The sequence below is a fragment of the Pangasianodon hypophthalmus genome, chromosome 19 (assembly GCF_027358585.1).
Source record: "Pangasianodon hypophthalmus isolate fPanHyp1 chromosome 19, fPanHyp1.pri, whole genome shotgun sequence".
Lineage (NCBI taxonomy): Eukaryota > Metazoa > Chordata > Actinopteri > Siluriformes > Pangasiidae > Pangasianodon > Pangasianodon hypophthalmus.
Genome location: NC_069728.1, coordinates 5,865,541 through 5,882,417, shown reverse-complemented (window position 1 = coordinate 5,882,417; position 16,877 = coordinate 5,865,541). Strand labels below are relative to the sequence as shown.

The window sequence follows — 16,877 nt, the reverse complement described above, 5'->3', positions numbered from 1 at the left end:
GAAAAAGAGGACAGATACCTACCCTGACCTGCCGCTATCTAGCTACCGACCTGAGGACTGTCCGGCTCAGAGCCACCTGGCTCTGCTTGAGGCTCACTCACACTCGGAGACTGAGCATCTCCGGCCTGCAGGAGGAAGAAAGAGAGAGAGAGAGCAAGAGAAAGAGAGAGAGAAAGAGAGAGGGAGAGACAGGGAAATGGTGGTGGAGGTGAGAGAAAGGACGGTGGATGCAAACAGATGTAGGAGGAAATTAGACCGAAAAAGAAATGTAGAAAATAGAGAGAGGAGGCATTGAGATAGATAGATAGATAGATAGATAGATAGATAGAGAAAAGAGAGCAAGATTAGAGTAGACAATGTAGAAAGAGAGAGGTGGAAGAATGGAAGGTGGGTACAAACAGATGTTGGAGGAAATTAGACGGAGAAAGAAATATTAAAACGTGATAGAGAAATTGGGGCACCATAAAAAGATAGAAAGAATAATGAAAAATAGAAGGAGGATAGAAACAGGTGGCAGAGGGAAATGGAGTGAAAAGCAGAAACAGATGATAGAGACAAAGAGATGAGGGAGTACCAAGAGGAAAAACAGGAATGAAAAAGAAAGTGAATTTGAAGGCAATAGAATACAGAAAGAGAAAGAAGAGAGGAGGTTGGGGAAGAGTGAGAGAGAAAAGTAAAGTAAGCAGAGTGAAAACAGAAAAAGCCAATAAAGGGCAAAACAGCACAGAGAAATCCATTCATCTTTTCATATCTATCTTTCTTCCACGCATAGTGCCATCTATTCATCCTTCCACTCTTTCTGTTAATGGCCATGTGAAATCCTGCTTTCTTCATTCTGCACATCGTTATGTTTTCATGTGAAAGGCCTTGCTGAATTAATAGCCTCCTGGCGCTTCGCTCTTAGCACCTGTGTGTGCATGGGTATATTTATTGTGTGCTGTGTGATGTGTGTATGTGTGATGTGTGATGTGTGTATGTGTGATGTGTGTATGTGTGATGTGTGTATGTGTGTATGCATGTGTTATTCCATCACTGAAAGGAGGACACAGTCTTACTGCAAGAATAATTTGAACAAAATAATCAGACCTTTGTTCAGCAGAAAGATGAAAGAACAGAGAACGAGAGAGTAAGCAGGGAGTCTCTGATGACTAATGGAAACAGATTGAGAGAAACTAAGTGTCTGAAACCAGGGTACAGTTGCGTTAGTGCGGAATTAATCTCTCTTACACTCTTTTATTTGTAAATTAAAAGTCACTGTCTTTCCATCGACGATATACAGTAGGTTATAATATGAAATGATGAAGATGAAATATACATATCAATCCTTTAAAGTGTATTAAGCCCAGTTTCTTATTTAGTATTTCATTAGGTTTTATAATACTAAATACAGACTAGTGGTATGTGATATATGACAGGAATCTAAGTGTGATTAATAATGTCCTAATGGCCTTTCTGTCAGCTCCAAGGACTAATCTGAGACATTATTGGCCAATCTGTGGAAGAGCACGCATAATAAGAATGAGCCAGCGTCCGGTGTGTTTGCCTACTTCCATGGTGATTCATCAACATGCCTCACAAGTAGCAAAAGGTGCTTATTACGAAAATAACCTCTGTGAGTAAAATGAAAAGGTGAAGATTTTGCATTAGAATAATGTTGCATGTTTGTTATGCAGAAGCCTGACCTTTAGAAACACTAGATGTGACTGATTGCCTGTGTATGTGTAAATCTGGGGTAACATACTGGGCTATTTTAAAAAAAAACAAAAAACAACCTTTTCATTTGGAAACCTTGTGATACTGTATGCCTATAGCAAGATCCAAAAATCTGAGAAACCAAGTACTGTTTTGTGATGTGCAGTGTGAGGTTTACTCACAGTGTCCTCCTCGCCGCTGCGGCTGGGGCTGCCCTCCGCTTCCCCAAATGAATCATCAGTGGGCGGGTCACTGGCCTGCGACGATGCCTTAGATGGGGAGCTCTGGTGAGGGGCTGGTGTGGGCGCTGTGCAAGAGCACACAGTAAATTCAACAATGGATGGACGTACTGTATGCTGGATTTAGTTTATTAGCAATACAAACAATAGTTTATAGTGATAATAGACACAATGTGTGTTAGGGATTGCATGACTATTAATTACTGCAAGTCGACCAGTATTGCAAAATAAGTAGTCGACTAGCCAAATACACTATATGTATGAATTGAATGGGTTGAGTTTAGCATCCAATCAAGTTCATCAGTATAGAAAAGAACTACCAAGAATCGTAACAATTCATCATCTAAGGTGGCCTACATAATGAGTTATCTGCGTCTCCTAAAAGTCATGACCTCCATCTAGTCTGAAAAAGCATGTTGCGATAGGTTTTGCTAATATGCTAGCAAAAACTGGCTTTAACTCGGTTAGCCTGTTTTCTTGCTAATGCCATGTTAAACTAGCATTTTAGATTTCAGTGTGACTAACACTATTTCCTAGGTGGCAAATCAAATTCTAGCTAATGATAAATACTGATTATTTATAGGATTTTACTATTTTACTTCTGATTAATTCATTACCAAACTACGTAGCGTTAGTCAAAATAGAGTAGTTGCTTTAAAAAGAAAATCACCTTTAAGAGTTAGTTAGTTAGTTTAAGAGTTAAAACATGTCAAAATGACCTGAACATAATATCTGTAGTAGCACACGCACATAAAGTTATTTTAAAGGTGACTGTTTTGACCGAAACACAGTATAAAAGTTTAAAAAGGCACATTACAGACCGCAAACATCTATTATGCATAAAGAGTGGTAAGTTATAGCCTCTGATTTTGTAGTAATGGCAGGCATGACAGACGTTTGCTTGATGGACGGTAATGTTTAAGTGGATGCAGATCACAACTCTTTAATTACATTAGCAGATTTATGCTGTCTGCTGGTCTAAATGGCTACAAACAAATTTGCAATTAATGAGAGATGAAGTGCACCACTTTCCTGTTTTTTTCAGCACTTTTAGGTTGGGAAACACGTGGCTCATTTGCAATCACTTCATAAATATGATCAAGCCATTTATCAGCAATTAAAACATGAACATTTTAGGTTGGAGCCAATCAGGTATAAGGCTTCCAGGTATTTCATTTACAGTAGAAATTTTCTCCTTTCTTTTCATTACTTTTGATGTAAACATACCATGGTGATATAAGAGTTAGAATTGATTTTATCCACTCTCATATCATCTCAGTGGCTCTCTGTGCAATAACAGCTCTCAACCTTGTATTAACCTGAACAACCCAAAAGGCCTGATGGTTCATGCTCCTTCATTGCCAGTTCGTAAATGAGTGTGACCCTCACACAGTGTGTGTGATTATTTGCATGGATAGCGCAACAGTGTTGCACTCTTCCACAGCAGTAATTAGCACAACAGGAATATGAGGATCCAAATAGACCAGAATGCACAATTCATAGTTCTCCTGAGACTGGTAATAATTTTCCACTGCGCAGCTGGGTCTCTTTCTCTTTCTCTCTCTCTCTCTCTCTCTCTTCTTCTTCTCTCGGTCCCTCTCCATTGCTCTCCTCAACATTATTATTTGTCATTTTCATGCTGACTAAAGGCAGTCCTCCATAAGGAGTTGCTTCATAGGCCACCACACAGCTTTTAGTAGAGGAATAGACAGACTCAACAAAATTCAAAACACAGTGGAAGTTTCAAGCAAATTTTCATGCTCACTCACTGACTTTCAGTAAACACTCAACCTTGGCAGGGTCATGATGGATCCAGAGTCTAACCCCGGCACCCCGGATGGAATTGCAGGTCACCATGCACACACTTATTCACACCTAGGAGCAATTTTCTTACCCAATCCACATACTGGCATGTTTGCAGGACATGGGAAGAACCTAGAGGAAACCTATATGGACTTTGGGAGAACATGTACAGAAACTCCACACAAGCATTAACCCAAGCTCAGGATTGAACTGGGAACCATAGTGCTGTGAGGCAGCAACAATATTTACTGGATCACTGTCAGAGCCTGACAGAAGCATGAAGATACAGGCTAATGACTCTGTCTCAGTCTTAATGCAGTGTGGTGAGCATATGGTGAAGCTTCTGCATTTTCATTTTTTTTATTCATAACAATTATATTTAGGAATATTTGAATACTCTTGACTGTTCAGATTGCAAAAATTGATTAAAAAAATGCCCTTCCCCAAAATGGGAGCCACTCTACATGTCAGAAGCATCTTAAACTCTAGAAGGTATAATGAAACCATAAAACCATATATAAAGCCTGAAACTTAGTGCTTGTTAGGGTGAAGCCCAATGTGTGCTGTGTCCAAAACACATGAAGACAAAACATGTTTGGAGGAGAGCACTAATTGCTTTCATATTTTGCTAGTTTTGCTCTGATAGACAGGGAAGAGATCAAAGTTAGCTTTTCCACCCTTCACAGTTATGCTTTCCTCTACGCCTGGCCACTGATGGCTATGGCATGGTTGATAGTTGAGCCAACGATCAACTTGAAATGAGCTGTATTTGGGACACAGGGGAAAACACAAGTGTGTGAAATCACAGATGAAGACATCAAATGACTTACAGTGGTACTGATGACTAATTACCCAATCAATGTTACCCATCAAGGAAGAATAGTCTGTGTTCTGTTTTGTGTTAACCTGTAGACACTGTGTTCAAACTCAGCACCCTGTGGTTCACATCCCCTCACTGCTACTTCATAAATGAGACTGATGCAGTAATGCAACAGCAGTATGTTTGATTCATGCATTCAACTCACGTGAGTTGGTGGAGGGTGTGGTGGAGGTGACGGGCGTCAGGTTCATTTGGGAGATGTCAAAGTCATCACAGTCGTCGTTGTCCTGTGCCAGTCCCACCCGGCTGAAGTAGCTGGTAAAAGCGTCTGTGGTGCACGACAGACTGGGCTGCTCACTCTTACGCGTACCTGTCGACGGTGGCTTGGCCATCTGGAAGTCCTTGAACATCTCCTTGTTCATCTTGGTCTGTCCAGGCATTGAGCGCTCGCCATGTTGCGGGCTAGAGGCTGTGGAAGCTGAGGGGCCTGCGGTTGGCGTGCCTGGGGAAGGGCCAGCGGTGGGACATGCTGCTGCCATGGGCATGGGTGCCAGTGCCTGAAACATAGCAGCTGGGAGTGGTCCCATGGTCTGTGCAGGGACAAAAGCAGCAGGTGAGAAGTGGGCTCCGGCCATAGCTGCCCACTGCTGCTGCGTGGCGGGGAAGAGGTTGGCCTGGCCCCATATTAGCGGCTGCCCACCAGGTAACACCTGAGCCATGGGAACTGGTGACTGAACTCCAAACGCCAGCGGTGCCTGGGCTGCAAACTGCTGCTGTGCCCAGCCCGGGGGCACTGCTCCCATCGTCACATAACCTGAGGGTAGGGCAAAAGGAAAGGGAGGGACAGGGATGGAAGCATACAGTCTTGATTCATGAATCATTCATAGACATCATCTAATGTCAATAAGCAGTATCAGTGTCATATGAATTTGCCTGTAGGACCATGATGCAACACACTTCAGACTGGACTACATAAAGTGGTAATATTAATATTAACACTCATTAACTAATAAGCGTAACATAGGACCTTGGTAAATACTGTAATAAGAGTAACATAGGACCATAATTATCAGTGATCCCATTTCCCTATCAGCTTTAACTGCCATTCAGGCTAAAGAGGCTTGGAGTGAGGCCATGAACCTTAATGTGCAAAAGAAGATGACCTAGTTCTCCTCAGTGAAAAGGTCTTTAAAGCTCAGATGAAGTACTGTAATTACCACTCACAATGGGTCCGGCCCTAATGAACAGCTCCCTTTAGAGGAAACCATTATAAAATCTGACTCACATCATGCGAGTCCTTATTTCATTATGCATCTCCTTCTTTCAAATGACCAGCACCACATGGAACACCACACACCTTCAGACAGTGCCTGTTATATTATGTGCAGCGCTGGAAGATGGCAGGATTGTATGAGAAAGAAATTGGATGAGCTTAATCATGTGTTTTGGAGATATATAGGCACAAAAGCCTAATAATATCGGCTGATATTAGAATATCTGCCACTAATATGAGCCATAGAAATCATGTCTAATGGAACATTTCTATCCTGATGGGAGTGATCTCTTCCACAGTGCACGAGGGCTCACTGAATGGTTTGATGAGAATGAAAATGATGTAAATCACATGCTATGGCCTTCACAGTCACCAGATCTCAAACCAATTGAACACCTATGGGAGATATTTGAAATGTGTTAGACAGCACACTTCATCAAAAGCCTAATTCATGGTATATGTTTTAAAGGAATGGTGTTCAATAATGGTGAAACTATTCATGTGGCTTACTAAGACACTTTATGTTGGATATTCCTTTAATTTGTCACCTGTCTGTATAAACTAGGGACTGGGGTGTATATATATATATATATATATATATATATATATATATATATATATACATAAATAAAATTAAAGTCTTTTTGTAAACCACACACAAAATGGAAGATCTTTGAACATCTTTTTTTGGATCTCTGTATCCACCACCCAAAGGACCAGCCCAGAAAAAAGAAAAAAAAAGTTCTTTTGATATCACAACACTTCCTTCCTACCAAAGATCTTCCTCTGTTTTGCACCAGTGGCATACACCTTATTAGCTTATTAGTGGCATCTTATTCCACAACAGTAAACACAGAAAAGTATGTAAAATTAATCAGAGCTAGGTGAGCCTATGTAGTCGTGGTTAAGGAGGATGAAATGATTCATTCTTTAAGTCAAATCAATCCGGAGAGACTCGCCTGCCATGACTGGGAATGTATGAAATGTAATCTTGTTAGCTGAAATGAACTTGAGGGGCCGGAGAAGAAAGGGCAGGTAGGTCTGTGCTTGGCTCTGCAAGCTCCAGGCTTCCAATATTTTGAGTTTTTACAGAGCAACACAAAGACAGATGGGTAGAATGATGTGGTGTGTGCTTCCAGATGTATTAATCATACACTGTTTAGTGTCATAGAACAAGTCAATCTGGCTGCAGCAGCTGTCTCAGACATGTAAGCTAAACTAAACTGTGTTACAGGGTAGGCAGAGACGACAAACCATTTGTGGCACACGCTTTGTGCTTTGTGTCCCAAAAAAGAAACCCTATGGCAAGAGAGCTGTAACATCAGTAATGAGACAAACTAACAGCTACACACTTCCTGTCACAACATAGCCAGAGACGTTTGTATTATCAAATATAGACATTTTCCTGTATTCATGTTCATAAAGAAAGAGGACATGACTATAAAGTGGAGTAACTGTAAAATGAATATAATAATGATAATGAAGATATTACCACAGAGGTATTGTTAGCTGATATCCAATATACCTCAGTAAACTCACCAAACTGTTTTTAAAATGCAAGTGTGTTGTCATTTCTGAAGCTACAACAAGAATCGCTTACTTACAATGAATTTGACTGAAATGGCAGGTGACCAACCATAAGGCTATTCCTGTAACTTGCCAACAAATATGTGAGCTTAATTTATTAACATTAACTGCTTCACAAACTCTTTATGATCTTTTAAAAAGTAATTCTGTAAACTTCAGGTAACATGCACATAAAAGCTCACTGGGCAATGTTTATTTTACAACAGTAAACCAATGCACAGAAGTACATATTGCATGTGGACCAATCACACTGCAACGTCTGAGAATCAGAAGCTTGTGGCCTAAAGATATTCGACAGTTTGTGGCCAGAGCATCTGAGGCTGAGACTAAAAGTGTGATGATGGCATAGTGTGGCACTCTCATAATTACATATGATTAAATTTTATTTGTCTGAGGTAGTGGTGCACTTGGGATGTGTTTTTTTTTTTCTTTAATCCCATTTCTGCTATTTCCTAAGCAATTCTGACCAAACCTCTCACAGAAAGTTTGACTAATCCTGCCTGCTCCCGCCGATATTACTGTTTACACATGCTTATTTTCTAGTTCTATTTCTCAAAATATAAACAGAATAATTAGTGATGCTCTACTGTGACCTTGACCAGAATAAAGCAGTTATTAATTATGAGTGAATGAAAGCATTATGTGCATTACACAGTCCCTCATGAGCACTTTACAAGCTCTGTGTTAATGAACCTGACCTTTCTTTATCTCGTGAGTTTCATATCTGACCGCCAGGTCCTACCCACAAGAAAGTCAAAACTCCCACTCCCATGACATTTCTTTGTTTCCCATGGCATTCCAGTTCTGACGCACAGCCCTAGTGAGAGGCTTAGCCTACCATCAGGCTGACAGAACGTACGTGGGCTCACATCGATGGTTGGGCTGAAACTATGGTTAAAATCAACATCTATCTGCTGTGTTTGATGCAAGTCAGACCCGCGTCTAAAAAAAGATTCAAAAAACACATCAGGTGCTGGCCTTCATCATTGTGATTTAATGATGATTCAATATCCCAAAAGGTATCACCAAGTGTAGAGACCTACAAATATGTTGCAAAAGAAACGCTGATGGAGCAATGACAAGAGAGATGGGAGACTAAGGACTTGTACATGTACAAGCCTGTGTGAGTTCTACTTCAAAGTTTTTCTTACCATTGTATATTTTCCATATTTGGAAAACAGGTATATTAGGGGTTGCATGGCAGTTCATTTTTACTAGTCAATCAGTAATTAAAAAAGTAGTGGACTAGTCTTTTCCATATTTAAAACAAAAACTGATTAGTGCAGTTAATTCAAAGGAAGATAATAATAATATTAATAATAATAATAATAATAATACAAAGTCCCAGCATAGTCTTACATAATGCATAGTAGACTATAGAGTTTAATTTAGTTTGTAATATTACATTTACTGTTTTTTTAACATCCGCTTGCATTTCACTGCTGTTTTCTTTCCCCAATGTCTGACTAGTCAACACACACACATACACACAGATATAATTATATATTTGTACTTATATATATATATATATATATATATATATATATATATATATATATATATATTATAAAGAGCAGTAAACAGTAACAGTAAAATGAAACAAAGTCATTATTTGGTGTGACGACCCTTTGCTTTAAAAAAATGAGTAGACTCAGGTACAATTAGTGCAGTTTTATAAGGAAATAAGCTGTAAGCTCTTCTGGAGACTTTGACTGTCGCACTTGCTTCTTATTTTTGCAGCAAAACCCAGCAGCCTTCATTTTTTTTTGTCTGAAAAGTAGCCACAACTCAACAACAGCTGTTCTTTTTTTGTTACTCTTAAAATGATTTAGTTAGTAGTTGAATATAGCCTGAAATTTAGAAGCATAGTAGACATTAATAATGTGCAACCACAAAATCTGGATATATGAAATAGGACAGGACTTTTAAGGCTTTGCTTGAAGTCAGGAAAATACCATTTGGACATGGGTCTTTATAGGCAGGAATATTAGCACAATTTTGGAAAGTGAGCTGGTAAATGCAACTGTGCCACACACTATGAATATCACACCCTATGTGACATATCATGTTTCTAGCCAAGAATATGAGCTAGAACTGAGTAAGAACAGGAAAACTGGCTTATTCCCCATCAATATGCCATAATAAGCTATTTTTGTGCCTAGTTCTTCTTGTTGTTAGAGATTTATGGAAACCCAAAGACACATACACACACCGAGGTACAGCCACAGAACTCCGTCAGAGTCGCTTCTACGCTTAGTTCTTTATGACTGCACTAAACAAACTAACCTGAGGGACTAGACACAGAAACAATCACACACAAACACACACACATGCAGTGCTGGGGCTACAATAGGTAGTTAATTCAGTCCTCTTTGTAAAGCATTTGCTATGCAACTCAGTATACAGGCGGGTAATGAGAGCATTCATATTCTACAGCAAGAGGAGAGAACACTTCATTTAGTCTGTCACTCTCTCCATCTCACACATAAATAGTTAAACTGACCTGAGGGCACAGAGGCAGGGTTGAATGCAGCAAACAGTTCTGAGGGGGGCTGATGGAGCAGCGTTGGGTCTAGAGCGGTAGCCGGAGAGGCGGGTGTCTGAAAGCAAACACAAACACACCATGTACATATGCAAATTGTAGAAGTACTGAAAATTGTGAGTGTGTGTGTGTGTGTGTGTGTGTGCACTCACTGAGGGAGAGGTGATATCAGGTGGAGTAGACATGTCTCCAAAAAGCTCTAACTGGTGAATATTCTGTAGTAAAGACAGAAAAGATGAGACGTAGTAAAATCATTGTTCAATTTCTGACTCACTTTTCTCTTCCATGCGATTGACACCTACCTCTGGGTAAACAGTTGGCATGAGTGTACATAGTTGCCCAGTGGCAGCAGGGTGTGAATGCTAACAGAGTGTTATATGGATTATGATGATGATGATGAAATGAGGTTATGACTTATACCCACCACGTAGAGACATGAGGATCACGGGGAAGAAGATCCTTCTTTACACTTTAACAGTGTATATCTACCACTTCGGCCTAATCCATTCATTCAAAGTAATCAGATATTTTGCAAATGCACAAATCCAGATATTCCCTTTTAGTAAAATTTCACACCAGAACTCTTCTGGAATTGGTTTACTATGCTGTAGTGCCTATATTTATTCATATGAAGATTTTCAACACATAATCATAAACTTTCAAGAAGCACAAGATGGGATACGTATGAGGCTCCTTACAATATCACTTTCAGAATTATCTTGGAGCGTTTATAGCCTGTGCTGATTTGCGAGAGAACAAATGGGCATCCGAACTCACATGCACAGTAGGGGAACACACATACACACACCATCTATCTATGATGTGTTTGACCTTTCAGCTCACACTAGGTGTCCCGTGAGGCTACATATTGAGAATGGCACAGAGACATTTATTTCTTTTTATTTTACTGCTGGTTGGTATGGAAATATCTTGGCCTGAGGAGGGTTATATTCAAAGGGAACAAGAAGGGGTCACTAATGAAGGGTCACGTGTCTGATTCAGGAGGGAAAAAAGGGCATATTTAGGTTATTGCTGGACTTGCAGGTCATTTCAAGGGCACATCAAGACACACACACATAGCGGGCCGTTAACCATTTACAGCAGGTAATGTGACACTCACTTTATATCAGCTAGAGAGCAGGGAGGCAATAGAGTAAATAAGGTTTGTGTATGGATCACTTTTACTTTGCCATTTCAAAACAACATGGCTGATCCATCCATCATACGGAAGTCAAGGCACTGAAGCTGAGCGTTTTTTACTCTTTTAGGTTACCACTGTGTACCTTACCTGAGGGAACAGCACTAGATCAGCATCCAGATCCAGCAGTTTGGTCTGGCCATTATGTTCATTCTGAAATAGCAGCATGGCGTTAGATGGAACATGGGATGAGATGGAAAAACATTTACACTCACATACACATAGTCGTACACACACACATGGGAGAAGGTGAACATTTGGAATAGAATGAGGTTGTGGTTTGAAAAGGTGCTATAGATTACAATCCGATGGGCAGGACTTTACCTGTGCAAATAAGGTCATAGGTCATAGATTTTGTGCCCCATCCTCTAGCTCACTACCTCACACCTCATTCATGGTTTCTGCACGCTCCAGCCTGACTTCTCTCTGAATGCAACAGGCCTTGGGCATTCGATTAGCTAGTAATAATGTTATGTTCATTTTCAGTCAGACCTAACCCCAGCTCAACTGCAAGCACAGGGGCACCGGGGAAAAGCAAACAGATCGGTTATCTGTTCCCGAGCTGCCAGAAGGGCTTTAATGGTAAAGTAATGTGCTGGTATAGGCCTCCCTAAAGTACGAGCTGGAGAAGAGCAGGGGACCATGAACAACATCTGCTATCATCTCACATCCTGCATCGCTATAAATGCATCCGACTTATGGAAAGACAAGAGAAGAAAAGAGAGGTGCAGGGTAGAGGGGCATAAAATCCATATTATTCATATCACCAGAACTGACACTGCGAGCATACACAATCAAACATACACTCATGCATTCATGCAGTTAAATAAAAGACACTATGAGGAAGCAGACTCCAGATTGGTAAACAGGGCTAGACTGGCACGTTTTTACCAGTGGATAATTAGCCCAAAGGCCTCATTGTGTTGACGCTTAGCATTTAGCATGGAAAGACAGACAGTAGGTAGAGGTAGCTAATTAAAACATGTCCTCGGAGAGAGATAAGAGCTGGCTGTAATGAAAAAGCAATGGCAAAGCCGACCTGCTGCCACCAAACGCCATTTCACTCCTACTAATGCTGAAAGAATGGACAGAAAGGGGGAGAGTGAAAGAGAGAAAGTCTGCTCAACATACAGTGGGGTCCAAGAAGTCTGAGAGCACTAGCGAAAATGCTTCAATTTTGCATTCTTTTCTAATTTAATACAACAGCTTTTATTACAAATTATATTATTGATAGCAACTTGAGTGAAAAGTAGAATCTTTGTAATATTTAGACAAATTTCAGAGTTTCTTGGTATTTGGTACGTCCCCTTTTCGCTTTAATGACAGTGCGCACTCGAGCTGGCATGGACTTGGGTTTGTGCAAAACCTTATTTTACATCAAATCCATCAGAGTGTCGTCTGAACACATGCTTCAGTAGAAGAGATTAGGCATGAGGAAAATCTGACCTTTTGTACAAAGCAGTTAACATGTTAAATATGACAAATTTGCTTACATTTAAACAGGGACCTAGAAACAGTGCAGAATCTTGAATATTAAATATTCAAAATATTGTACATTTACTTTCTTTGTTTTAAATATTTCAAAATTCTAAAACCTGTTTATTTCCAATTTTAAATGAAAATAAAAACCCACATTTTCATTTGGACCCCACAGTATATCACATTGAAAATTCAAACATTCTGTAATAAATCTAGCAGTTATTAGCTGCTCTGTAGTACACCATTGCATATCCCAGCCTTAATGTTTTGAAAGAATTCACCATTATATACTGTTTTTATGGACATTCATGTCCATTAATATTCTGTCACTATAACACTAAGCAGAAATACAGTCATCGTGCATTCTCATCGCAAGCAGTAAATTCTATACCAGTCACATTACTAGCTTTAGTGGTATTAACTTTATCTGCAGTCACAGATCAATTTCAAATTTTCTTATTTAATCCTGAAGAATGCCTGAAGGTGGTGTGATAAATATAAATAACTGAACGCTAAAGGTGTTTTTCCACCACCGTTTCACAGTCATTAACAGAAGAAGATCTGTTTATCAGCAATCATTTTAGACAGGTGGAAATTAATGGGACTTAAAATGACTCTGGATCCAGAGTTCCACACAACACAGATGCCAGAGTTGATTTTCAAACAACCTCCACATATCAATCCCAAAAAGCAGTTGTAGTTCTTCTGGCACCTTCATGATTTTTCATTGGTTTTGCCAGTATACAATCCGAGTAATAATGCTCTTGTACTGTTTTTAAACATTTTTAGGATTTGTTTTCAACCACCTAATCCATGGCGAACCTGTTTGCTATCATCAACCGTCCTGGTCCTGTCTAACCATAGTTACTTATGTCTTGAATCTGCATTTTAACACAGTGTAACTGGTTTGGGGTGGTGGAAGGTTCAGGAATAAAAAGCTCCAGTGGCTCCATTATTATTACTCAATTCAATTCAATTTTATTTGTATTTGTATTATTTTGTATAACAATGGACATTGTCACAAAGAAGCTTTACAGAAATAAATACATTCAGGATATAAATTGTAAATGTATGAATTTATCCCTAATGAGCAAGCCAGTGGTGACAGTGGCAAGGAAAAACTCCCTGAGACTTCATGAGGAAGAAACCATGAGAGGAACCAGACACAAAAGGGAACCTATACTCATGTGGGTTACACCAGATAGTGCAATTATAAATAAATCCCTAATATAACTGTGTACTACATGGACAAATAGTGCAATTGTGTAACCAGGAAGTTGTTTTCACATGAAGTCTGTTTTGTTGAACCAATCCACTTAATTTATCCATAATATCTAGTAACTGGACTGACAATGTCTATTTTGTCTAAATGTGCTATACAAATAAAATTGAATTGAATTGAATTGTTTATCAAATCAATTTTTGTTGTGATCATAAAGTGGTTTGTCTTTTTTCTTTCCTTTCCCTTTTTTTAAGCCCTGGGGTCCCTGGTCTGAGCACCTCTGCTCTATAAAATGGAACAGCAAGCATCTAAAGCATCTTGTGTGAGCTGTATTTACTAGCTGCCTGGGCGATGGTGAACGCTTGGTGTGATTTTGAAGGTCTCAGAGCTGGGTTCATCAGTGTTTACTGGACCCAGTAGCTCAGGCAGACAACAGTAATATTAGCAGAGATCATCTACCTGTCTTTTACACTCCCTGAGGGATCACCATGGAAGGTTCAAGAGAAACCTGGCGAAACTGGCGACTATAGGTTACTGTCCTGATGAGCCATCTGTCAATCGAAAGCATATAGTCTACTCATGCAACAGAGAAGTATAATCAACATAATATCCACATAGCGTAGCTTTATGATGGAGAGCAGACTACCACCCGTTGAGGACGGATATACTTTTGTAATTAGGCAAGCATATAAGCTGACATCTTTCTCTCCTGTCTAAAGGTGTGCCACAATAAATACCACCTAATTCCACAATATAAGAGTGCATTAGGGTTAAATGGTCTCCATGGTAACAGTTAGCAGAGTTTTCTCAGTGGTTTTAGTTACCTAATCTGTAAGGGAACGTATGCAGGGCCATATCCTGATGCAACCTAATCCTGCATAAAGCTCTTGATACTTTCAATCGCCTTCTTTCATGCGTTTAATTTCCCTACAATCCTTTTGCACACTCCTCAATCTTCATCACTACAAACCACCTATCAATTAACTGTCTCACAGGAGATGCTAATTATCTGCATGTGTGTGCTTTGCATTCACTTAATTAACGCTGTCTGGCTAATCTCCGCCGCAATGACTGATCACGCAAGTATGCACATAGGATGGACTTCAGCGGCATAGCTGTGAAATGGTGTATAAAAAGAGAGCAGAGCAGAAAAAGGGAAGGCTGAGAAAGAGAGAGGTGGTGTGGGTTTTATCATAGTACAGGAGATATTGTTTTGATAGGAGCTTGGCAGCTTGGAGGAGCCTTGGAATGCACACTTGGGAGGTCAGGACTCAGAGAGTGGATAAGGAAAAGAGAGAATGGAAGAAGCAGAAAGTAAGGTGGAATGAACACAAAAGAACAAAGCACAAGATGAGAACAGGAGAAAGAATAACACAATAAAATCTAGCGTTGGAGTAGGTTTAAGAGAAGACACTGAAATCCACAAGTGGACAGTTCTGACTAGCCAGTCAAAATGGTAGAACTTAACGTTCAGCTAAAGAAATGAGTGGGCATGACAGAAATATCAGAACTGGAGGGGGTACTGAAATGAACAAAAGCTAGCACTGAATAAACAGAGCAGCAATAACACTTGAGGCGGCTTGGTATGAACGAATCAGCCATATTTAAACCACAAACGTAATAGCCATATCATGACCAAAGCATGAATTTATCAGAGACAGTGAGGTTAACCAGGTCCCATCCAAAGCTACAGAATTGAAATAAATGAGTATGGCAGTTTGACCTTGAGCGCTTGTCTTATCAGGCAGTCAGCAAACAGCATGTAAAATACAGAGCCAGGCTCGTTTTGATTAGCTTGTGCATGATTCTTACACAGTCATGGTGTGGAATTAATGCGATGTCTCTGACGCTTGGCATTGAGTGTGCCGTCAGTTGGCCATACACATGGAGTGAAAGCAAGCACACAGCATGCAAACCCACCAAGCACAAAAACCCCACACAAGCCTCTCATTACGATGCACAGAGCAAGGACATACACTGGAATAAAATCAGCCACTAACACACACAACATGCAGAACACACACACACACACATACACACAAATCATCCAGAAAGCATGGGATATGACGAACTCAAAAACAGCACTTGTATTTAAGCCTGTGGATTTGAGAGGCTTGCGAGAAGGTGGACAGGCAAATACACACACACATACGCACACACACACACACACAGCTCCACTCACTGGATGTCGCTTTGGGACGTCATAGACTCCCTCCTTTTGTTGGCTGGTAGGGACCTGGGGTGGGCGGTGAGTCCAGCCGAACACACGAGCACAGCACATGTTACATCACTTCACATTTCAGAAACTGGTTTGAAAAGTTCATTTGAATGTATTTGTAGTGTAAAATTGTGTGTTTGTCTGTTGCGTGTACTCTGTATTTAGGTGAATGTTTTTATATTTAGGAAAACTAGCTAATTTTTGTATTTGGATTCCATGTTAAATTAAAGCCCTTCATTTGTCAAATATCACATTTCCTTTGTGTTCCTCTCAGGCAGATTTACTGACCGTTAGACACCCACACTGTTGCTATTTCATTTCCCTTTTATTTTTCAGCTCCTTTCCTCTCTCTAATTTGCCATTGTTCTTAATGTTCCTCTGCCTGGCTGGTTGATTGCAGCTCAGCTTTTCATTCGATTGCTCGTTTTGAAATGATTTTTTTTTCTGCCATCGCTTTCATTTAAAGATCAAAAGCAGATGGCAGTGATTAATCACTCTCTCTGTCTTTCATCAGTAGAGCGGGAGGAAATACAGATGCATGTTGCTTACTCACACAGCAGAATAAATCTTGGAAGCACAGACTTGGAAGGTCACTGAACCAATATTGCTGCGAAAATCAAGCAACAGTCAAGGCTAGGTGACTTCCCTGGAGCCTGCTTTAAAGGAAAATCCACCCTGAACGACTTGCATATCAATATTTAGAATCAATATGAGATCTTCAGCGGTGTACACGATTTGTTTTATGATTAAATTCAGAGTTGGCTTTCTTTCATCATGGTACATTTTCACTTCGGTTATTGGTTT

General features: G+C 40.0%; 1 protein-coding gene across 13 annotated transcripts in view; it reads right to left on the bottom strand.

Annotated features, from left to right (window-relative positions):
* The window catches only part of dab1a (DAB adaptor protein 1a), a 356,465-nt gene that overhangs the window by 11,220 nt on the left and 328,368 nt on the right, over positions 1-16,877 (bottom strand). For 6 of the 13 annotated variants that reach the window (XM_034313587.2, XM_026944630.3, XM_034313586.2 and 3 more), the window contains 7 exons: positions 16,038-16,091; positions 11,245-11,307; positions 10,109-10,171; positions 9,918-10,014; positions 4,760-5,368; positions 1,875-1,999; positions 51-125 (listed from right to left, as the gene is read on the bottom strand). In XM_034313587.2, the coding sequence (XP_034169478.1) occupies positions 51-125; positions 1,875-1,999; positions 4,760-5,368; positions 9,918-10,014; positions 10,109-10,171; positions 11,245-11,307; positions 16,038-16,091 (1,086 nt within the window). Of the gene's footprint in view, positions 1-22; positions 126-1,874; positions 2,000-4,759; positions 5,369-9,917; positions 10,015-10,108; positions 10,172-11,244; positions 11,308-16,037; positions 16,092-16,877 lie in introns of all 13 variants that reach the window. The other 7 variants (XM_026944641.3, XM_026944642.3, XM_026944633.3 and 4 more) reach the window with 6 other exon arrangements.